This window comes from Mirounga leonina, unplaced genomic scaffold (genome assembly GCF_011800145.1).
Source record: "Mirounga leonina isolate KUSES-001 unplaced genomic scaffold, KU_Mleo_1.0 Mir_91, whole genome shotgun sequence".
NCBI classification, from domain to species: Eukaryota; Metazoa; Chordata; class Mammalia; order Carnivora; family Phocidae; genus Mirounga; species Mirounga leonina.
The window spans coordinates 50077086-50101158 of record NW_023270839.1 but is presented as its reverse complement, the minus strand read 5'-3'; the positions used below and the strand labels follow the sequence as shown (position 1 = coordinate 50101158).

General features: G+C 40.4%; 1 protein-coding gene across 6 annotated transcripts in view; it reads right to left on the bottom strand.

Moving 5' to 3' along the window:
* Nucleotides 1–24073, bottom strand: part of SCAPER (S-phase cyclin A associated protein in the ER) — a 486665-nt gene that overhangs the window by 47550 nt on the left and 415042 nt on the right. For 5 of the 6 annotated variants that reach the window (XM_034993780.1, XM_034993785.1, XM_034993783.1 and 2 more), the window contains one exon: nt 15940–16095. The exons of the other annotated variant lie outside the window; for it this stretch is intronic. In XM_034993780.1, the coding sequence (XP_034849671.1) occupies nt 15940–16095 (156 nt within the window). The remainder of the gene's footprint in view (nt 1–15939; nt 16096–24073) is intronic. 6 annotated transcript variants of the gene reach the window in all.

Sequence of the window (24073 nt, the reverse complement as noted above, 5' to 3'; positions counted from 1 at the left end):
ACCCCTCATCAGTGCTTTTATTGTGTCTTGTAAGTTTTGATATATTGTATTTTCATTTTCATTCATCGTTAAGTATTTTCTTTTTATTTTTTTTATTATGTTATGTTAATCACCATACATTACATCATTAGTTTTTGATGTAGTGTTCCATGATTCATTGTTTGCATATAACACACAGTGCTCCATGCAGTACATGCCCTCTTTAATACCCATCACCAGGCTAACCCATCCCCCCACCCCCCTCCCCTCTAGAACCCTCAGTTTCTTTCTCAGAGTCCATAGTCTCTCATGGTTCGTCTCCCCCTCCAATTTCCGCCTCCTTCATTCTTTCCTTCCTGCTATCTTCTTCTTCTTTTTTTTTTTTTAACATATAATGTATTACTTGTTTCAGAGAAGTATTTTCTAATTTCCCTTGTGATTTTTTCCTCGATCCATCTGTTGTTTAAGAGTGTGTTGTTTAATTTCCATAAATTTGTGGATGTTTTAGTTTTATTTCTGTTATTGATTTCTAACTTTATCTTGTTATAGTTGGATAAGATACTTTGAATGGTATCTATCTTTTTAAATCTCCTGAGACTTCATCTTTGGCCTAATGGCTGGTCTATCCTGGAACATGTCCCATGTGCACTTGAGAAGAATGTGTACTTTGTTTTTTTTTTGGGTAGTGTTCAGGAGAGGCATTATTCTGCCTATCACAATGAGACTAGTTATTCACAATTCACGCATTTATTCAACAAATATTTATTGAGGACCTACTCTGTGACAAGCACTACTCAAGGCACTAGGATTCAGCAGTAAAATCTATGCCCTTTTCCTGATAAAGCTTACATTTTAGTGCAGGAGGATATTAGGAACAAATAAACAATATATGTAATATATAGTATGTCAAGTGTGCAAAATGCTCCAAAAAAGCAGGGGACGTGGCTAGGGATGAAGACGTAGGTAAATGTGTAATACTATTTTATATAGGATGGTTGGGGAAGCTCTTTTTTTTTTTTGAAGATTTTATTTATTTATTTGACAGAGAGAGACAGCAAGAGAGAGAACACAAGCAGGGGAAGCAGGAGAGGGAGAAGCAGGCTCCCAATGTGGGGTTTGATCCCAGGACCCTGGGATCATGACCTGAGCCGAAGGCAGACACTTAATGACTGAGCCACAAAGGCGCCCCAGGGAAAGCTCTTTCTAAGGTGTTAAGTTAGCAGAGTTCTATAGAAAGTGAGGAAGGAAGCCATGAGGCTATCTGAGGCCAGGGTATTTTTGACAGAAAAGCAGCAAGTCTCAAGTCTTGGAGTCAGGAACATGCAGGACATGTTCAAGAGACAGCAAGGCCAGTGTGGCTACAGCAGATTGAGTGAGTGGAAGAACATCAGGAGACAAGATCAGAGAGGCCAGGGAGAAGATCAGGTAGGGTCTTATAGACCACTGTAAGGACATTATAAGGATTTCACTGAATGAGAAAGAAAGTCATTGTAAGGTTCTGAGCAGAGGAGTGATGTATCTGACTTAGGTTTAAAAATAATCACTATAGCTAATTGGTTGAAAAGCTTTTAGAAGAGCCAAGGCAGAGGTAGGGAGGCTGTTTGAATTATCCAAGTGAGAGATCATGGTGGATGAACCAGGCTGGTAGCTATGAATGTGGTGAGAAGTGGTTGGATTCTGAAAATCTTCAGACGGGAAAGCCAACAGGATTTCCTGATAGATTGGATGTGGGTGTGAGAGAAAGAGGAGTAAAAAATGGCTCAGTGGATTCTGGCCTGAATAATTGGAAGAATGTGGCTGCCATTTATAAAATGGGGAAGACAGTGGATAGAGCATGACTGGGGTAGCAAACCAGGAGTTCAGACTTAAACTTGTTAAAATCAAGAAGCCTATTAGACATCCAAGTGGAGATAATGAATTGGAAATTGGATAAAATGAGCTTTCCAAGGGTAGCTATTTTTGTCAGTTTTGTCCCCAGGGCTTAGAACAGTGGTCTGACACAGTAGCCACTCAATAGACATTTGTTGAATGACTGAATAAATATACAAGTTAAGGTCAGAGGAGTGGCTGGGCTTGAGATATTTGGGAGTCATCAATACTTACATGATATTTAAAGCCAGGAGCCTATCCAGTAAGTGAGCATAGATAGTGGTTTGAGGATTGAACCTTGCGATAAACATTTAGAAGTTGGGGAGAGAAGAAGAAATCAGCAAAGGAAACTAAAAAATAGAAACCAATGGAGTAAGAGGAAAACCAGAAAAGTATGGTGTCCTAGAAGCAAACTGAAGATAGTTTCAAGCAGGAGGAAGTAATCAATAAAAAAGTTTAACTAAAAATAAACAAGAACTGAAAAAAGGATGAAATTTATAGAAATAACTGTTAAATCCTACTTTTAGATTTTATAAAAACTAACCACATATGTTTGGAATGGGAAGATGATATGTGACAGGTGATTGGAATGCAGCTCTCAGGGGTAAGTGGGGAAAAAGGCTTAGCAAATGAGCTGCCTAACAGTTAAAATGAAGAAAGAGTGTTGCTTGTTTACCGATGACTATAATTCAATTTTGACTGAATTAATAGGAGCACAATATACATAACTAGAAAGGCTCAGTCCTGCTCCCTACCCTGGAAGCATGGGCTCCAGCACTGGATGCCATACTACATTTAGGACACTGATGTATAAGCAAGTTCCCTAGGAAAGTGACTTGTGTGGTAGAAGTATCTGGAAACAATGTCATCCGAGGAATATTTGAAGGAATTGGGAAATTCATCTCAGAACTGGAGGCCATAAAGGTTATTTTCAAACTGAAGAGGTATTATATTGTTATTTATGACCCCAGAGAAGAGACATTACCTGAAAGCAGATAGTAGATAAACTTATGAAAATCTTTCTAAGAATTAGAACACCCCAAAGGGATGTTGGTAAGCTATTACTTTCTTCCCTATTCTGGAAAAAGTGGAGGATCACATCCAGTCAAGTGGCAGAGGGCACTCAAACCTTAGCTGGGCATGGAACACAGCAATGTCTAAGATTCTGTTCAGTCCTGGGATGTTGTAACAGCTGTGAATCTACTTTGAAAATTATACTCTCCTGCACACATGCACAAACACACACACACCCTATAGCTTGTTTGATGCAGATCTAATTTGGAGCCCCATTGAAGGGAATGTGGATGACTTAGTGGAGATATAAGAGGAAGAGAAAACTGAAGGTGGGAAAGATGTGTAGGCATTGTAAGATATCTGGACATTTGGTTAGAGAAGAGAAAACTATAGGGACAATTAAAGAGTAAGATTATCAAGTAGGGTGAGGCTGGCTAATATTTGGGAGGATTTCCAAAGTGCCTGATGACGAGTTTCAGTTGAACTCAAAGAGGAACTTCTGAGAAGGAAACCTTTCTGGGAAGAGAAGTGATAGCTGATGAAAAGAGATGGACATTCTTGCTGTTTGGAACCAACAGACTGGAAGAGGCTGGAGAAAGAGGAAGACCAGGGGGACACCAATGGGAACAGGAGGTAAAGGGTGAGGTCAATAAGAAGAAACTGGGGCTGGCAGAGGTCTGAATGGAGGCCCAAGAAAGTGGAAGATACAGAGGTGATGACCTCAAGATAGTCTGGGACAACCAAAGGTGGAAGGAAGAAGGGTCAGGGAGGAGCCCAGGAGGTGAGAATGCAAGGAGCTCTGGGTGACTGACAACAGGATCTAGTTCTGGATCTTGGAACTGCGGGCTAGGGCTGCTGTCCAAACATGCCTCTCCGATGGGACATTTCTGACCTCCTAACTTTCGCTTTCTCATAGTCACTGTAAGTAGTGAAGGGCCCTGTGCTGATTTTGGCTAGTTTTGCTGATGTTTTGGCTTCTCCTGTCTTCAGAATTTGTTCGTTAGGCTGAAGGAGCTCTGCTAGAGGCTCTGCTGTGTGGCCAAGTGAAGGCAATTGCTTCTGCTGGGTGAGTAACTGGGAGGAAAAACTGTCATATCAGGCTGCATGATGACTGCAGTACCCTCCTGACCGACCTTTTCTGCTTCTCTTCTTGCACCTCTAACACATTCCTCACAGAGTAAACAGATGCTCTTTTTACTTTTTAAGTAATCAGATCATGCCACTCTCTGGCTTAAAATCCTCACATGGCTTCTCATCATACATAGAATAAAACCCAAACTTCTACTCTCTCCGTCCTCATCTCCTGGCCCTTACTTTGACTTCATTTAGCACTTTCTTTCTTTCTCACCACATTCCAGTATTCTGCCTTCTCTGTTTCTGGAATACACCCACCTCAGATATTTGGGAGTCATCAACTTAGCATTCTTCTTGACTACAATATTCTTCCCTTGGATCTTTACATGATTGACTACTTAGCTTCAGTGTCATCTCCCCAGAGAGGTCTTCCCTAACCACTCCATCTACAGAAGCCCCTGCCCAAGCCACTGTGCTATATTACCCTGCTTTATTTTCTCATATTGCCATCACTAACTCATATTATCTAATTCGTTTATTTGTTTATTGTCTTTTTCTCCTGTTAGATTGTAAGTTTCATAAATGTAGGTGTTTTGCTCACTCTACATTCCTAATGCCTTGACAAATATATGGCACATATCACACTTGATCTTAGCCAAAAGGCCGAGAAGCGATATATGGCACATATCAACTGCTCAATAGCTAGCAATGAATAAGGAATAAATAAATGACTGAATAAAGAATAAAGCAATGGAAGGAAGTGAGGAAGAATTAGTCTCATTCCTGGCCAAGGAATGAGGGCCTCGGACATCTCCTTCTTACCTCCGAGGAAGAAGAACATGAGATGTGGGCAGCTCTTCTTCCTGTGTGAAGAGCAGGTGCAGGAAATGGGGCCCTGGCATAGGTTAATGACACACACCGGTGTTTGCTAACTCTGCCAGTCACAAGCTATTTCCTTTCTATTTTGTTTCTGGCTGGTGCTAGCTAGGTGCCTCAAGGGGGAACTGCTAGGACATTTAGTATCTTTCCTTAAGGAAATTTTAGCTGAAGACATAAAACAAATACACAGGACAAGAGAACTAATGAATTAGCAGTAGACAAATATTAAGTAAGAGGTGTAAATAGTAGGTTCCATCTCATATTTCTGAGGCAAGCATCCCTTTCATATCAGATAGGACTGAAATGGATTCTGGGAGACAGAAGATAGAGATAACTAAGGTTTTAGGTCTTTTTTTTTTTTTATTTTAAAGATTTTTTATTTTAAAGACTCGATCCCGGGACTCCAGGATCATGACCTGAGCCGAAGGCAGTCGCTTAACCAACTGAGCCACCCAGGCGCCCTAAGGTTTTAGGTCTTAAAATGAGATCAGATGACAAGAATCATGAGCAGAATAAGGTAGTGAAGAGGAACAGCCAACTTTGGGTGAAAGCCAATGAGCTTTAGAATCTGACGTATGAAATATAACTTCTTGGTAGAAACTGCCAGTAGGAATTCTGAGAGGAAATGTCCATCAGGGCTTTGTTGTGAATATGATCTGTGCCTTAACTTCACTTGCTCCTGCCTTGATTTACTTTTTCCTATTTTCTTTTGTTTTAATTTTTTTTCATTAAAAAAAAAAAAGAATGAGGGGCGCCTGGGTGGCTCAGTTGGTTAAGCGACTGCCTTTGGCTCAGGTCATGATCCTGGAGTCCCTGGATCGAGTCCCGCATCGGGCTCCCTGCTCGGCAGGGAGCCTGCTTCTCCCTCTGACCCTCCCCCCTCTCATGTGCTCTCTCTCATTCTCTCTGTCTCAAATAAATAAATAAAATCTTTAAAAAAAATGAATTCATTCATCAAATGATTACATATACTGTAATCTCTCTCAAAACTGTTTGGAAAAAGGTGGGGTACAATAAATATATATTAAAAAAAGCACCTTAGACAAGAGACAGATGTGTTAGTTCCCATTTGCCCCTGCCTGTGAGGGAGGAATTATCAAATTCACTTTTACAATGTGAGGAAAAAGGCTTTGAGAAGCTAAATCTGCCACCGGTCCCAGAGCTAGGAGAGTAGGAACGGCACCCACATTTTTTTGACTCCCAAACCTGTGCTCTTCAACAACCCTACAACAAAGGTTTTCTTCTTGAGATCCTGCCCTCCAAAGTCCTAGAGCCAGTGGGAGTCCAACTGCAAGTGTATCCTGGATATATTCTGCTGCTCTAAGCCTGGTGAGCCGACACGGCTTAGAGCCAACACATGTACTCTCTGCCTTCGTCATACCCTACCCCCTCTGGGAGTGAAGTCAGTGAAGGCTGCCCCTAAACTTTGGTCCTGTGGGGCATGGTCCAGAAAGCTCCCTTTCTCTGACACAGTGCCTGGCACACAGTGGACATACAAGTTGAATTGTAGCAATGAATTGGTCATCGTTCTGTCCCTATAAGTCAACTAAGTCTTTATTACTAGAGCAGGGATAGATCTTTCAGAAATCTTTAAACTAGCCATCACCCAGTTGTGAATGCAGAAACAGCCCAGAAGTTCCTGCTCTTGTGTTCTTCTCACTCTCTAGATCTGAAGCATGCGGTAGTCATTCCTCCTTATCACTCTAGAGGCTGCCGTGCTCCCCTGGAAGGTGTGAGCAGGATTGCTGGAAGATAACTCACAAGGAGCATTTAGCCCAGGACACATAAATGGTGCTCAACAAATGTTACTTCCCTTACTTTTACTTGCTGAGTCCTATTATATTCACTTCATTCCCTATCTCCCAATCTCAGAAAGTCTTTTGTCTAAGGACAGTGGCTAATGACCACAAAAGGTTTAAAAGTTAACAGAAGTGATGTCAAGAGACAGGGTGACAAAAAGATATGAGACTGCAGAGAGAATAGAAGACAGATGAGAACAGGATACTGGAAACACATTCATCTTCAGTGTAGGCTGGAAGGTGGAAGACTGTATCTTACAAACACAACCATGGCAATATTTCTGGTCCTATATGCTCTTCTAGGACCTTCATATTCCCCATGAAGAGGTCAAGTCTATTTCTCCTCCCTTTGAAGCAGTTGGGGGGATTCTGTGATTGTCTTGATGAATAGAACTCTGGAAGTCATGCTGCATAACTTCTGAGGCTAGCTCGTAAAAGGTGATATGGTTTCTACCTGGTCCTTTGTCAAGATGCTCCTTCTTGGAACGTGGCACCATGTTGTCAGGAAGCCCAAATTAGCCTCTGCCGAGGGACCAGATGGACAGGTCCTCAGCAACAGCCATATGAACGACAGATGTGTGTGAATAAGCACTCAGAAGATTTCAACTGCTAGCCTTCCAACTTCTAGCCTTCTTCCAACTGAGGCCCAGATACTGTGGAACAAAGATAAGCCATTCTCTATGTATCTTGACAAAATTCCTGACACATGGAGTCTGTGAGATTAATAGATGGCTGTTTTTTTTTTAAAGATTTTATTTTATTTTTTAAATGTAATCTCTACCCCCAATGTGGGGCTTGAACTCATGACCCTGAGATCAAGAGTTGCATTTCTGCTGAGCCAGCCAGGTGCCCCAATAGATGACTGTTTTATGCCACTAAGTTTTGGGGTGATCTGTTATATATTCATAGTAATTGGAACAAGGAGAAGAAAAGCAAAGGAAAATATGTGGAAGGGTGAGACCAGAGAAGCTCAGGGAGAAAAGCAGGATTAGAATAGTCTGTAAGTTGTCAAGGAGCATTAGGACTAGTTCTGATAGGTAGCAGTAAGGAAACAGGTTACAGATGGGTATCAGAGATTTTTTAGGCATTAAAACTTATCAATGACAGAATAAGTTCCCTTAGTAAGTAATGAGTTCCCTGTCAAAAGAGATATTCAAATATAGACTGGATGAGGCTACTGAAGAGATTCACACATGAACAGAAGACTGGATTAAGGTAACATTAAAGTTCCTTCTAGTCAAAAAATGTGACAACAGATTAGATCTGGGGTATAAGGAAGAGAGATGAGACAGAGATGATGATGTCCGGAGTCTGATGAGATCATACATAAAAAGAGAGACTTAGAGAGGATTTAAAAAAAATTCTTTTTCATTCCTTTTGCTTTTTGTCCAGGTGACTGTTAATGGTCTCTCCCACTTTCTACCTCTCTTTAATATGTTCTCCATCAGGTATTCTTGATACTTGATTAATGCTCCCAAAATATGCTTAGCATGTCACTTCCCTGATGACACCACTGCCACCACATCTCAGCAAGTCATTGTATATAGTTCACACAGGACTTTTACATTTATTATCCCAGTTGAACCTCCCAACAACCTGGGCGGCACTAAAATCTCACAATGCAGCTCAAGGAAATACTCCACTGGTTCTTCATATTTCTCTGCCATGATGTCTTGGCTTTAGCTGTTTTCCGTATCTGCCTCTCTCTCAGCTCTCAATGTTCCAACCCTTCCTTTCAAGGCCCACATTAAATTTTAGGCGCTCTAGGAAACCGCTAATTCCTACAACTAAGAGTGGTCTTTCCCTCCTTTTAACTCCATCAATGATGATGTAGTAACAGTAGCAAATGTTTATTAAGCATGTACTACGTGCCAGGCAGTGTGCTAAGTGCTTTCCTGTGTTATCTTCTATCCTCTGCATCACTCTGCCTTATACCGTGGGTCTTGGTATACGCGTCTTCTTTCTTCTACTAGTTGACAAGGTCCTTGAGGACACAAGTGATGTCTGAGTCATTTCTGCTTTCTCCCAAGCTTAGCACAGGGCCTGGCACAGAGCAAATGCTACATAAATATTTGTTTAATGCATGAGAGAATAATTCAGGCAGGCAGAGTTAAAGTTTACCTTTGCCTGAACAAATGGTTTTCAAGCACCCTTAAACACTTGAGAAGCACTCATTTATATCCACATAGTTAATGAGCTAAATTATAAATCATTCTTATCTTTTTATGACACAGGTTTCCAGGGACCTTGGCTAGAACCCCCTTTGTTAGTGTAGTTTATGGATATGAAAATAAGGCCCACAAATACATATGACAACAAACTCCTTTTTGTATAAATATATTCTAGAATTCAGAATAGGCTCCTCCAAGTAGTCAGAATTAGCTAGGTTTTATAAGCTCTTCTCCTTATGTAAGGACTGTGAACTCTTTCACTGTGGATCCACTGCTTCCTGGCTTTCTCCCTGTAGTGCCGAGTACAGTTATGGACTAGGAAATGATTGCTGACTCATAAAAGGCCTGTGTTGGCTCCAATTTATAATCACTCATTACTGTTCTGATCCTATTCATTCAGCTAAGGAGTCAGCACCTTAAGGGGGCCTCTGTGAGTCTCAGCCAATTAAGGCAGTTGAGATGCTGCCCTGAGATTTGAAAACTATCCTTTTCTCTTTACTACTTAAAGAACCAAGAATGGAAAAGTAATAGTGAAGGCCAAAGAAATAAGCATTTCTGAAAGTCCTACTACAGAGGGTTGAATTTTGTTTAAGTGACTAAGAATTACAACTTGAGAAAAGTTCTAGGATTCACATTCTGGAGTAATCCTAACATAAAATCAATCCTTTCACCAGAAGATCACAATTTCAATTTTTCCTTAAATGCAAGTTCAAAACCAGGCCTGGTACAAAAATCATCCATCTTCCCCCCCGCCCCCCGCCCCCTCCCGCCATGCTGAAGCAAAGATTAATAACATAACCCCTGACACCCAAATTGTCTTTCAGAAAACCTAGGTAAAAATGAGAGGATTAAGGGCACAATAGGAGAGTAGAGCAAAGGCAACCCCGCTGTAATCACCGTCTCAAAGGCCGGGCCACCAGCAGACTGCAGTGTTTACCCAAAGCCCTGGGCTAATCAGTGTACTTAATTATCTCAGGGCTTGCCAGCTCATAAGAAGCGATTTTTGAAGGCCTCTCTGGCTCCTCTTTGTCTTCCTATTCCTGCTGGTCATAAAAGATCTTTGACAACAAGCCTTCCTCAACTTTCTGGCTCTGGTTGGCTTGTCCTGATAGCCCAAACAGGCATTATGTGAATTACCCCAATATAACAACAGCCACACTACCTTTCTACCCAGACACAGCTGTGACCTTCTAGAGAGAAACTCTGACACATGTAACAAAGTGCTTTCAACAGGCCATTGTAGTTTACAGTTTAGAAATAAAATTTCCATGAAGAAATGGGAAGTAGCTTGAAATGGTCTTGTAAAGAGAGGCAAACTAATCTGAAGAGGTAGGAAAAACTCCCTGTATTCTGGTTTGGTGGCGTTCAGGAAATGTTGAAGAATGAAGGATGAGGAGAGCAGCAATTAGGGATCATTCTTTCACCTCATTCACAGAAGCAGCTGATACTGATACTGCTAAGAATTTCCTAGGTAAATTAAGCCAGGAAACACCTGGACCTTTTTTCCTAGAATAATCTGCTTTTGTAGCAAGGCCTACTAATAGAAATTGGTTGAGTAACTGAAGATGGAGAAGGAAATTACAATGGGAAAAATGGATTAAGAATTCTTAAAAACCACCAAGCGTTAATCACTGATTTATTTAAAATCCAGCTGCAGGGGCGCCTGGGTGGCTCAGTCGGTTAAGCGTCTGCCTTTGGCTCAGGTCATGATCCTGGGGTCCTGGGATCAAGCCCCGCATCAGGCTCCCTGCTCAGTGGGGAGCCTGCTTCTCCCTCTCCCTCTGCTGCTCCCCCTGCTTGTGCTCTCTATGTCTCTGTCAAATAAGTAAATAAAATCTTTAAAAAAAAAATCTGGTTGCATATGTACATAAAAATAATATATATATACAAAGACATTGGTCTACTTGGATAATCCTTAGGCATATTTCCTCTATGGAAAACTGCTTAGATTCCTTACTCTGGAGGGGATACCATCTACAACTCACAAATTTCAAGTCAGAAACCTGGGAGCCATTTTAGGTTCCTCCCTTCCCTTTACTTCCCACGTCACCAAGCTCTATGCCATCTCTCTTACATATATTCTGTCTCCTCTTAATGCATTTGCTCCTATTTCCATTGTCCCCACAGCCCTCAACATTTCCCACTTAGCTCATGCAAGAGCCTCTCCACTATTCCTTCTGCCTCTAGGCTCATGCCATTCCAGTCCTTTCTACACTTTTCAGGAATGATCATTCTGTAACAGAAATCTGATCCTGTTACTCTCTCTTAAACAACTTCAGTGACTTTCTACAGCTCTAGTGTAGCACATCAAGGTCTTGTCTCCCTTTTGGCCTCCTAGGAGCTAACATCTATGGAGTTCATTTAACACTTCATCTCCTGTCGCTCTTCATAGTCACCCTATTGCACAGCTCCATCAAACTGAGCATGAGACAATATCCTGTATATCCGTATCTCTTGATTTGGGTTGCCTCCAAACCAGACCTTGAAACAAGGATAGGAGTGCAAGTAGTTTACTTGGGAGGAAGCCGAGGACAGAAAGAGGGAAGGGAGAAAGTTGATCAAGGATGTGTCACTGCATAGCTTACCACTGGTGCCCCTCTGACAGACTGTACAGAACACCTTGGAACTGTCTCATTGAGGGTTAGTGGAGCCGGGATACAATCCACCCATTTATTGCTGGAGAGTCACTCCTGGAGGTATTAACTCCCCTGCACTTGTAGCAAACAGCCACTTGTCCAGAGAATATCCCCAGGCAGGCAGAGAAATACAGGAATCCGTTGGCAGGTGACCTCCAGAGGGGCCAAAGACAGCAATAACATCTGCTATATCATACAGTGCACATATTATGCCCCTTTTCTCTGTTGCATTCTTTCCTCCATTGTCTTTCTGGGTCCTTTAAGATTTAGTCCATTGAAGAGCTGCAGCTCTTAGTTTATGGGTCTGACCCCAGACCAGGCTCGGGGCTCCCTGAGGGTAGTATCTTGGGTACTTGTCTTGGTGTCTGGCACAGGGCAGATGCTCAATGTCTACTGGAAGAGGACATGACTGTGTGTGTTAAAGAGAAGGGGATCCTGTTTTCCATATATGTAATTGAGAAAATCTTCAAAGAAATGAAATATATGCTCCTACATTTTGAATTATACAAAGTCAAGTGTGTAGGTGAGAGCACTGAAGTAGGAATCTTGTATCCTAATTCAAGTTAGTTTGGCTCAGTTGCTTTCCCTGTAAGAGTGAGTGCTGTGCCACTCTGGAAAACAGTATGGAGGTTCCTCAAAAAGTTGAAAGTAGAGCTACCATATGATCCAGCAATTGCACTACTGGGTATTTACCCCAAAGATACAAATGTAGGGATCTGAAGGGGTATGTGCACCCCGATATTTATAGCAGTAATGTCCACAATAGCCAAACTGTGGGAAGAGCCAAGATGTCCATCGACAGATGAATGGATAAAGAAGATGTGGTATATATATATACAATGGAATATTATGCAGCCATCAAAAAGAATGAGATCTTGCCATTTGCAATGACATGGATGGAACTGGAGGGTATTATGCTGAGTGAAATAAGTCAAAAAGAGAAAGACATGTATCATATGACCTCACTGATATGAGGAATTCTTTTTTTTTTTAAAGATTTTATTTATTCATTTGAGACACAGAGATATATATATAGAGAGAGCATGAGCAGTGGGAGAAGCAGAGGGAGAGGGAGAAGTAGACTCCCCGCTGAGCCAGAAGCCTGATGTGGGGCTCGATCCCAGGACCCTGGGATCATGACCTGAGCCGAAGGCAGACGCTTAACCATCTGAGCCACCCAGGCACCCTGATATGAGGAATTCTTAATCTCAGGAAACAAACTGAGGGTTGCTGGAGTCGGGGGTGGGGTGGGAGGGATGGGGTGACTGGGTAATAGACACTGGGGAGGGTATGTGCTCTGGTAAGCGCTGTGAATTGTGCAAGACTGTTGAATCTCAGATCTGTACCTCTGAAACAAATAATGCAATATATGTTAAGAAAAAAAAAAAAAGAAGATAGCAGGAGGGGAAGAATGAAGGGGGGGAAATCAGAGGGGGAGACGAACCATGAGAGACGATGGACTCTGAAAAACAAACTGAGGGTTCTAGAGGGGAGGGGGGTGGGAGGATGGGTTAGCCTGGTGATGGGTATTAAAGAGGGCACGTACTGCATGGAGCACTGGGTGTTATGCACAAACAGTGAATCATGGAACACTACATCTAAAACTAATGGTGTAATGTATGGTGATTAACATAACAATAAAAATATATAAAAAAAGAGTGAGTGCTGTGAATGACCTCTAAGCTTCTTTCAAGCTCCACAGATTTCAGATGACTAAATCTGTGTGTGTAAGTGAAAGCTGAAGCCCACAAACTGTACAATGAACACATATGGAAATGCTTACGTGTGTGATACTCATCTGGATTTAAGGAAAGAATATAGGTGACAAAGACTTGAGATACTGGCAGGTTTATAATGCTGTGTATACGAAAGAACCACTGTTGGAAGGGGTCTCCTGGGTGAGAGGATACCCTCCGGGGAGCAGCCTGGCTACTGCACAGGAACTAGCTGGGCAGCATGGCAGACCCCAAGCTGGCAGGTGCCAATGCCCTGGATGGAGCCCTGTTACCGCTGCTAGCCTCTCTGTAGTGGGGTACCACCTGATCATATTTAGGTTATAGACCCACAAATAGCCACTTCCTAAGTTATCACCTAACCCTTGGAAGGCAGGCTCTGTCTGCATTTCTAGAAGGGAATGCTGAGTATAGTTTATGGGTCTGACCCCAGACCAGGCTCGGGGCTCCCTGAGGGTAGTATCTTGGGTACTTGTCTTGGTGTCTGGCACAGGGCAGATGCTCAATGTCTACTGGAAGAGGACATGACTGTGTGTGTTAAAGAGAAGGGGATCCTGTTTTCCATATATGTAATTGAGAAAATCATTTGTCCTCCCTGACATTCAGGTAGTCTTAATCTTCCTAGAAATGTGACTGGGGTAGAGGGAGGTTAACATAAGGAAGAATAGATGGGTTTCGGGGTCCTGTGTATAACAGACTAAAAAATATTAAGCAGGTTCATTTTAGAAAGCAAATTTTCTTTTTTAAAATATTCTGAACAGTCACTGGCATTCTGTGTACATTGAATATGGATGGATATTTCTTTAAGCAGCTAGTCTAGAAGTTTCAAATTTTTAATTTTTATTTTAGTTTTAATTTTCTTCTTGACATATCCTTAAAAAACCATATAAATTCTTTCTCTAACAAACCAATGGCATAAAAAAAGAGGCCGAGGGGCACCTGGGTGGCTCAGTCATTAAGCATCTGCCTTCGGCTCAGGTCCTGGGATCGAGCCCTGCCTCGAGCCGGGCATTGGGCTCCTTGCTCCACCAGAAGCCTGCCCACTCCCCCTGCTTGTGTTCCCTCTCTCGCTGTCTCTCTCTGTCAAATAAATAAATAAAATCTTAAAAAAAAAAAAAAAAAGAGGCCGAGGGGAAAGGGAACTTTTACAGAATAAGAGAGACTTAAGAGATGTAACAACCAAATGTCACCTGAAATTTGGATTCTGGTTCCAAGAAACTTAAGGTAGAAAGATGTCTGAGACAGTGGGGAAAAGTGAACATGGACCGGATATACTACAAAATTATTGTTTATTATACTAGGTGTGATAATAGCATCAGAGATGCATGCTGAAGTATCTTCGGTGAAATGAATACTTAAACCTGAATACCGTAACCCCCCAAAACAAAACAAAACAAAACAAAAACCCAACAAAACAAAAACCCAGGGGGTGAGTGGGGGGAATAAAATAAGACTGGGAAAATATTGATAATAGTTGGAGTTAGACAATGGATACTATAGGGCATTCATTACTGTACTCTTTCCTTTTGGGTATGTTTGAAAAGTATATAAAATATAAATAAAAAGGGCTACAGCAAAAAAAAAATTATATGCAGTGCTGTTTAGAATTGTAAGAAAATTATTTTACTGAACATTCTTAATATGCCTGAGGGCTATGTCATATTCCTATCAGAAACACTGAATCATTATTGCAAATTATTCTTAACTGGTGGGAGGGGAGAGAAAAGAACATAATGGGGGTTTACTCTGCCCCTCTTAGAGAATTATTGCTTTTGAGGACAGTCCACAGGATGGGGTAAGGGGTCTAATGAGCCAACCAGGCCAGAAGTTGTCCCTGGCACGTTGGCTATAATCATGCCCATAGTGTAGAGGCCGCTTTGGGGCAACCAACTTGAGCAACAGAAACCTGAGTAAGGTAGAGGGCCCACAGTGACCCCCCAACCCCCCCTGCCATACTGAATACAAACAGGCCCATTAGGCGACCCACCTCAGAATATCCATAAGCCCCAGCTGACCAATAGGCTACTTACAACCGCGCACAGGTACCAAAAATGGAAAATTCCATACGTTCCCATACCTCCACCCCGCCCCGCCAAATACAGCCCCCCCACCACTGCCTCGTGGCAGACTGTCTCTCCTTAGCTGCCCTGCCCGCAGCTCCCCTGTAGTGTTTCAATAAACTTTTATCTCCTTTGTTCTGCCCCGGGTGAATTCTTTCACTACCCATGCCACCGGCCTCCATCTGATCGGGTTGTCTGTCCTACACATAGGTCATATGTAACTTCAGGGAGCTACTGTTTTTGGATGGCTCCCTTCCCTTATTCATGAAGGTATCTTGGAGAAAGAGACAAAAGGGGAAAATAAACAAACCTAGGAGGCTGTAAATAAAAGCATGTGAACACAGTCATGGACTGTGTTGTGCTGAGGGTCTGCCTTGATTTGGTGTAGGCTTTGTTATTGACTCACTAACTCAAGGACAATCACTTGATTCCCCTGAATTTCAGTGGAAGTACGATTGGACGACTCCTAAGATCTCTTCCAGCAATGATAGTTAAGTGTATGATACTAACAAGAAAAACAGACTCTGACAGGAGTGTGTAGCCAGGAAAAAACAAGAAATATAAGGCTAGTCTCAATATGGGAGACCAATAAGGACAAAGGTAGGACAAAGAAGAAAAGAGGCCACGATGACCACTTGCATCCCTATGAAATGACCCCAAGACGGGCAAAATTTAAGAGATGTTTCCAAAGTTGAGTCCAGATTGATATCAAGTAGAAGCCTTACCTTCTGGTGACAGCAAAGCACAGCATGCACATTCCATGTAAGAGTTCTGTGGCATGCTGCAGAAATGTGGCCATCTTGGGATTCTCATCCACTGGTCCTTGCACTGAGAGGAAGCAGCCATGAAGCTTGCTGATCAGACCTATGTTCACCATGTAGCTAGATGTAGGGAGAAACACGTGTGTTATCAGTCTGCATGGGCTGGCAATATCTTCAAAGATGAGTCTGAAAAACTTAGACCCCTCTAACAAGCAAACACAGGTTTGGGTAAAGCATCTCAACTAATAATTTCCTTAGATTTAGTCCTGAATAATCAGCTATTTCTGTAAGTGATTCTCTTCCCTCTTTTGGTTAGTCTGATGCTATTCTTCAAGAAAGATGAGTGAAAATGATTATCTGATCATTTTTAGTGGTCTGAAGAGTCTGTCAATAATTGACTTTTTTTTTTAAGATTTTATTTATTTGAGAGAGAGAGAAGACACAGTGAGAGAGGGAACACAAGAGGGAGAGTGAGAGAGGGAGGAAGCAGGCTTCCCGCGGAGCAGGGAGCCCGATGCGGGGCTCGATCCCAGGACCCTGGGACAATGACCTGAGCCAAAGGCAGACGCTTAATGACTGAACCACCCAGGTGCCCCGTGTCTGTCAATAGTTGAAATTATTTATAATTACCTCTACACTCTTGAAAAGCAATATTTTTTAAAGTACCAGAGAGCCAAATTCACTAGAATGTAGGGATTCAGAAAATAAGATGATGCTACCCAGATATACTCTTGTTACAACCTAAATTTCTAATGCTAAATGTAGGTTCTCTATTTTTCAAAACCCTATCACCATTAGGAGTATAACAGTGAGAATCTAATTGCTTTCTGTTATGAAAAGTACCAGTCTTGACAGTTGACAATAACATTTAAGAAGTCACTTTCATCTTTTCAGACCATTAAACAGCTTTCCAGAGCTGTTTATTAAACTGGACCAAAAATAGTAGCTCCTTTATTAGTCCGCAAAGCAGCTATTATTGAAAATAGTATTTTAAGACTATATATGACCTCGTAGATAAATCAGCCTTAGCTTGGAGATTTTATACTGATTCAGTGCTACTGTATTTACATATATGAAAAGGGCAGGACTTTGAATACAGTAGTTCTGAAAATCAACATGTTAACTTTTAGCAATAAATGCAAAGGAATTGATGCTTCTGCTCATGAGTGCACTATAGTCCCCATCACTATTCATTTACCAAGATACCTTTTTGTGAAAGTAAGGAAAATCTGATGAATAATTCATATCTGGAGCTTCTTCCAAGTTTACTACTTAGAAGGTTCAATATAATGCCCCTTTTCTCCTCTTATATTAGGAAATATACTCACCTGGGCTACTCAACATCTCCTACAGGTTTTTTTTTTTTTAGATTTTTATTTATTTATTCATGAGAGACAGGGAGAGAGAGAGAGAGGCAGAAGCAGGCTCCCTGCTGAGCAGGGAGCCCGATGCGGGACTCGATCCCAGGACCCTGGGATCATGACCTGAGCCGAAAGCAGACGCTTAACCATCTGAGCCACCCAGGCGCCCCATCTCCTACAGTTTTAAAATTGGGAAGTATGAAATGATGACCACCAGACCTATTCTCTTATAATGAAAGAAACTGACAGACTGACATATGCACACAATGAGGATCTTATCATATTCTGATTTAATAGAATCAGACTAAAAAACCGGACTCTTATATTTGCACAGAACTTTTCAATTTAGAAGGTGTTTTTATATTAATCATCCCAATGAATTTCCCAACAGTCCCATGAGAGAGTGGTTTTTGTCCACCTAGCATATTCTCCTCTCCTATACCATGTAGTCCTGGTGGGATTCTTAAATATTGTGCTCTCCTACAAAAGCAGAAGTTAGTATGTACTCCATGATAGTCAAAGTTCATCAGCTAGGCCATAATAACAAGTTCTAGGATGGGTACATGACCTAAAAAGGACCAATTAGGATCTTCTGCGGGATTAACAGATGACTATAGGATGAATCTCTTTTCTCTGGGGATATCTAAACTGAGAGATATGAACCTGGGGTTTGCTGGTAGCCAACTTACTTGTTACACAAATATATGCTTATAGGATGAAGCCAAGCAGAGACAAGTCGAAGTGAGAAAACAGACAAAACCCAGATGGTATAATTGGAGTCTTAGCATCTAGCTTCAAACCTCTACCTTTCCAGTTACAGAAGCCATTTTACTAGCCTTTTTTGCTTAAGTTATTTCAAGTTAAGTTTCTAAAAGAGTTCTAACCATAGAAAGTAGAAAAATTACTTTTTATGATTATAAAAGTAATACAGGCTTATTATGAAAATTTATATAGCAAAAAAAAGCAGGAAAAAAACCAGAAAAAGTTGGCCATAATGTCACCAAAGACAACCGCAGTTTGATATGTTTCCTTTTGTTTTTTCTATTTGATTTTTTAAATCTATATGACTGACATTAAACTGAATTTTATTCAACTATTTTAGGCATTTTTTGTATCATGAAAGATATCTTTATAAGCATTACATTTTAAACCTTTAAAAACTATATTGTTGAAAAGTTTTAACATAAACCAAATAAAGGCAGAGTAGGATAACAAACCCCCATGCATTTATCATCCATCCCTAATCACCATCAACCATGGCCAATCCCACCCATCCACACCTATCTTGCATAATGTATAACCAAGTCTAAGTCATTATATACTTTCATTCATAAATGTGTTAGTTTGTATCTCTAAAAAATAAGAACTTGAAAAAGCAACCACAATACCATTACATCTGAAAATAACAGTAATTCTATCAAGTAACTATCTAGTTACTATCAAGTTACTATCTTGTACTTGTACAAGTTCTATCAAGTACTATCAAGTAACTAGTATTCAAATTTCCAAAAGTATCACAAATGTCTTAACATTTTTAATAGTTTTTAAAAAATTAGGATCCAAATAAGAACCATACATTATAATTGGCTACTGTATCTTTCGAAGTCTCTTCTTACTCTGTATGTTACCCCTCCATCTCTTTTCTTCTTTTGCAAATTTATTTGTTGAAAAACCCTGGTTGTTTATTTTATAGTTTCCCACAATCTAAATTTTGCTGATTATATCCCTGTGGTGTCATTTACCATATTTTTTTGAACTATGTATTTCCTGTAAAATGATCTAGATTCTAGAGGTCTGATTGCATACATGAACATCATTTTTTTAAATGGGTGAATAATTTCCTACCAGTGGAATATTTTTGGAGCTTCTGGTAGTTTTCAGTATCCGTCACTATAGACCATGTTGGGATGAACATTTTGTGTACAAATCCTTGCCAGACTTCAAGTTACTTTCTAGAAGTAGAATTACAGAGCCAAAGAGTATACAGATTTTCAGAGTTCTTGATATGTACAGCCCTGTTACATTAAAAAAAAACGTTGAATCAATTTATAGTCCTACCTGTAGGGTATGAGGAAACCATATTCACTGTGTGGGGGTTGGTATTACTATTCCCATTTGATAGATGAGGAAACTGAGGCTCAGGGATAGTGAAATACTAGCCCAGTCAGGAGAGATGCAATATCCTAAGGTCTTCTGACTCCTGATAAGAGTGTCCTTTCCACTAAATACACTCTTGTATGGCATTTTTGGGGGTCCTTACCGAGGTATGAGTTAGTGTTGTTGTTTTAGAGGGGAGGGTGGGGAGGGTCAGAGGAGGGAGAGAGAGAATGTTAAGCTGGGCGTGGAGCCTGATGCAGGGCTTGAATCTCACAACCCTGAGATCACGACCTGGACATAACCAAGAGTTGGAAGCTTAATAGACCAAGCCACCCAGGCGCCCCTGAGGTATGAGTTTTTTAAACAAGAATGGAAAATATTTTCTCAGACTATTCCTGAGACTAATAATGACCACACAAAACTTCAAAACCACCTAGTTTTGAGATGAAAATGGCTTAACTGGATTTCCTGTACTGATCTTGAAATAGCTAGAAAGGAGGAAAGACTTCCAGAAGGAATGAAGAAGCACAGAAAAACCAAACCAAACCATAATGAACACTATTGAGCAGGTGGTCCTTTCTGAGCATGGTCTCCTTTGGTTACTGGGGGCCATCAGTCTGACCAATGTTGTTCTAAACTGCCTGGGTCCTGAATCACTGCTCTGGCAATCTTTAGATGACTGCCTAAAAAGATGCTGAAACTAAATGGCTCTAAAGGATCAGTGCAGAAAAATTCGTATTGCCAACTTCACAGTTTTGAGGGAAGAATGTAGAATCTTCCAATGGATGTTGGGATCAGCAGCAATATATCTTTCACACTGTAGCTGTTAGGCTGAAATTATAATGTTGAGACTGTTAACCATATACAAGATGAAAAGCTTTAATGTGGACTTCTTAGAATATACATTCTGGGAAACAAGCTGCTGTGAATGCTCTAGGAAATGGGCGTCTCCATTTATTTTACCATTTGAGATTTAAAATGAGTCCCCCTGCAGCTTTTGCCACTGGAATGTATAAGCTGAAAGATCTCTCTCTCTCTCTCTCTATCTAATCTATCTCCCTCTGTATAAAGATATATATATATATATATATATAAATTTATTTATTGCCGCCTCTTCTTTGTCCACCCTTGTCCAGCTACCCACTTTCATCCCAACTGAAATGTTGTCCAAAGGAGTTCTATTTCTGAACTAGGTTTAGTAAACTCATGATATTCCATGGTTTTAACTATACTTGATATGTTAATAACTCCTAATTCTCTATCTCTGGGGCTATTTCTTTTCTGAACTTATTTCCAGGAGTTCTAATTTTTGGATATTTCCTCTTGGGGGTCCCAAGACACTCCTACATGGATATGTTCAAACAAAAACTCATCATCTCTTCTGAAATCTCCCAACATTGTCTAATTGAATGTCACCAATTCATCCCATAAATGATGCAAGAGATGTGGGGGCATAACTATTTGTAATCATGCATTAATCCATTCTTTTTTTTTTTTTTTAAAGATTTTATTTATTTATTTGACAGAGAGACACACAGCGAGAGAGGGAACACAAGCAGGGGGAGTGGGAGAGGGAGAAGCAGGCTTCCCGCTGAGCAGGGAGCCCGATGTGGGGCTTGATCCCAGGACCCTGGGATCATGACCTGAGCCTAAGGCAGACGCTTAATGACTGAGCCACCCAGGCGCCCTCATTCAATTATTTCTAAATATGATACTGATGCTAACCCCAAGGACCTCTTAGAGACTGACACCTAATAATTTCTATAAGAGGTATGTTCAAAGTATTACTACAGTTCAGCAGGAAAGCCTAATTTTCGCTCAATGGGTCAGATTATTTTGGAGGTCTTCAAATCTTTAAATGCATTCACCGGTATTCTGGAGGTTGAGAGACATAATTTGGGTCATATATTTTTGAGGGGTAGAGATCTAGCCAATGTAGTGTGTTCCAGAGGCAGTGAGCTCCTGGACTGAACAATATGAGTGGTTCAGCACAATGCATGGTTTTGATAGAGCAGTTCTTGGTTTTGACAGAAATAGTAGCTCTTCAGTTTTGCAGTGTTCTTCTGGGAGTCATTCCCAGAGATCTAGTCTAGAACCTGCTCTTTCAGCCCTTGGAAAAATTTTGTAAGTACCTAATTCCATGTATTAAATCCTTTCTGCTTAAAATAGTTTTGATGGTTTGTTTCCTACAAATGAATTCTGATTATAACAAAGGCCAATAAACAATGTTCAACCTCAACTAGTGATAAAGACAATGTAAATGGCTGAGGTTGAAGAGGTTGCTGCCTGTGTTCTCCTTTAGAATTCTGATGGACTCCTGTCTCACATTTAGGTCTTTCAACCATTTTGGCTCTATTTTTGTGTGTGGTGCAAGGAAATGGTCCAGTTTCATTCTTCTGCACGTGGCTGTCCAATTTTCCATAAGTATACTAATAAACATTTGATAGTGGAAATAAAAAAGTCAATCAACAACAACAAAAAAGACAATGTAAATGAAGATGACACAAAATGCCATTTCACACGTATCAGGTTGGCAATTCGTAAGTGTGTTAACATAAAACATTGATAAAGATATGGGGAAATGAACTCCTATCCTTCGCTGATGAGAAGTGTAATCTGTATAATTACTTTGGAGAACAATTTGGTATTACTTGGTAAAGTTAAACATGCATTTATCATAGCATTCATAAATTCCTATTGTAAGCATGTAAATTTTTTTTTAGAAGATTTTATTTATTTATTTGAGAGAGAGAATGAGAGAGAGAGAGCATGAGGGGGGGAGGGTCAGAGGGAGAAGAAGACTCCCCGCTGAGCAGGGAGCCTGATGTGGGACTCGATCCCAGGACTCCAGGATCATGATCTGAGCCAAAGGCAGTCGCTTAACCAACTGAGCCACCCAGGCACCCTGTAATCATGTAAATTAAAGAAACTCCCATATAGGTGCAAAAAAAGATTTCTATAAGGATGTTCACTACATCATTGCTTGAAATGGTGAAAAAGTAGAAATTACTGTCCTCAGGTGGAAAATGGAAAGGGAAACTGTGAATTTATACATTTAAAAGAATCTGTAGAGCAGTTAAAATGAATTAATCAGATCTAAATGCATTAACATAAATTAATCTCAACAACATGTTGGGTGAAAATAGAAGTGGACAAAATAGTATGATGGCATTTATATAAATTTTAAATACATGAAAAAATAGAAGGTAGATAATGTACTTTATGGATATCTATGTGATCTTTAAGTACACATATACACATAAAGTTTATACATATATTTACATAAACATACACATACATATTTTCATATACAGCATTTATATATATAAAATTACAAAAACATGCATGGGAATGATATACACAAACTAACATAGTGACTTACCTCCTGAGAGGGAGTAAGGGGAAAGGATGAAGATAGGGAGTTAGCTGCACCTGCAACATTTGGTTTCTTACCAATAAGAAAAAAGATCTAAGGCAATATAGAAAAGTGTTATCAGTTACTGAAAAATGTTATCAGTTGGTACTTAGGTGTTAGGTGTATGAGACTTCTAATGTGCTGTTGAATTTGGTTTGCTAGTATTTTGTTGAGAATTTTTGCATCTACGTTCATTAGGGATATTGCGCTGTAATTCTCTTGTCTTGTAGTTCTGTTTTCTAGCTTTGGTATCTGGGTAATGTTGGCCTTGTAAGATGAGTTTGGCAGTGTTCCCTTCTCTCCAATTTGTCTTGGAACAGTCTGAGAAGGATTGGCATTAATTCTTTAAGTGTTTGGTAGAATTCACCAGTGAAACCATCTGGTCCTGAGCTTTTTTCTGTTGTGAGGGTTTTTTGTTTGTTTGTTTGTTTTGTTTTGTTTTTTTTTAAAGATTTTACTTATTTATTTGACAGAGAGAGAGAGATAGCAAGAGCAGGAACACAAGCAGGGGCAGTGGGAGAAGGAGAAGCAGGCTTCCTATGGAGCAGGGAGCCTGATGCAGGGCTCGATCCCAGGACCCTGGGACCATGACCTGAGCCGAAGGCAGACGCTTAATGACTGAGCCACCCAGGCGCCCCTGTTGTGAGGTTTTTGATTATTGATTCAATCTTCTTACTTGCTACTAGTCTGTTCAGATTTTCTATTTCCTTATGATATATGGTCTTGGTAGTTGTATGTTTCTAGGATTTACCCACTTCTTCTAGGTTGTCCAACTTGTTGGCATATAATTGTTCATAACAGCCTCTTATGATCCTTAGTATTTCTGTGCTATCAGGTATAATGTCTCCTCTTTTAAGTATAATTTTATTTATTTGGGTCCACTCTCTTTTTTCTTGGCTAGTCTAGCTAAAGGTTTGTCCATTTAAAGGTTTTGTTAATCTTTTCTAATGTTCTCCTATTCTTTTTTCATTTATTTCTGCTTTAATCTTTATTATTTCCTTCCTTCTACTATCTTAGGGCTTAGGTTGTTCTTTTTCTAGTTCCTTGAGATGTAAAATTAGGTTGTTTATTTGAGATCACTGTTGCTTCTTGATATATGTATCTATCGATATAAAATTCCATTTTAGAGCTGCTTTTGCTGTGTCCCATAAGGTTTGGCATCTCAGAAAATGCTTCCATTTTCATTTGTCTTAAAAACATTTAAAAAAATTTCTTCTTTGATCCA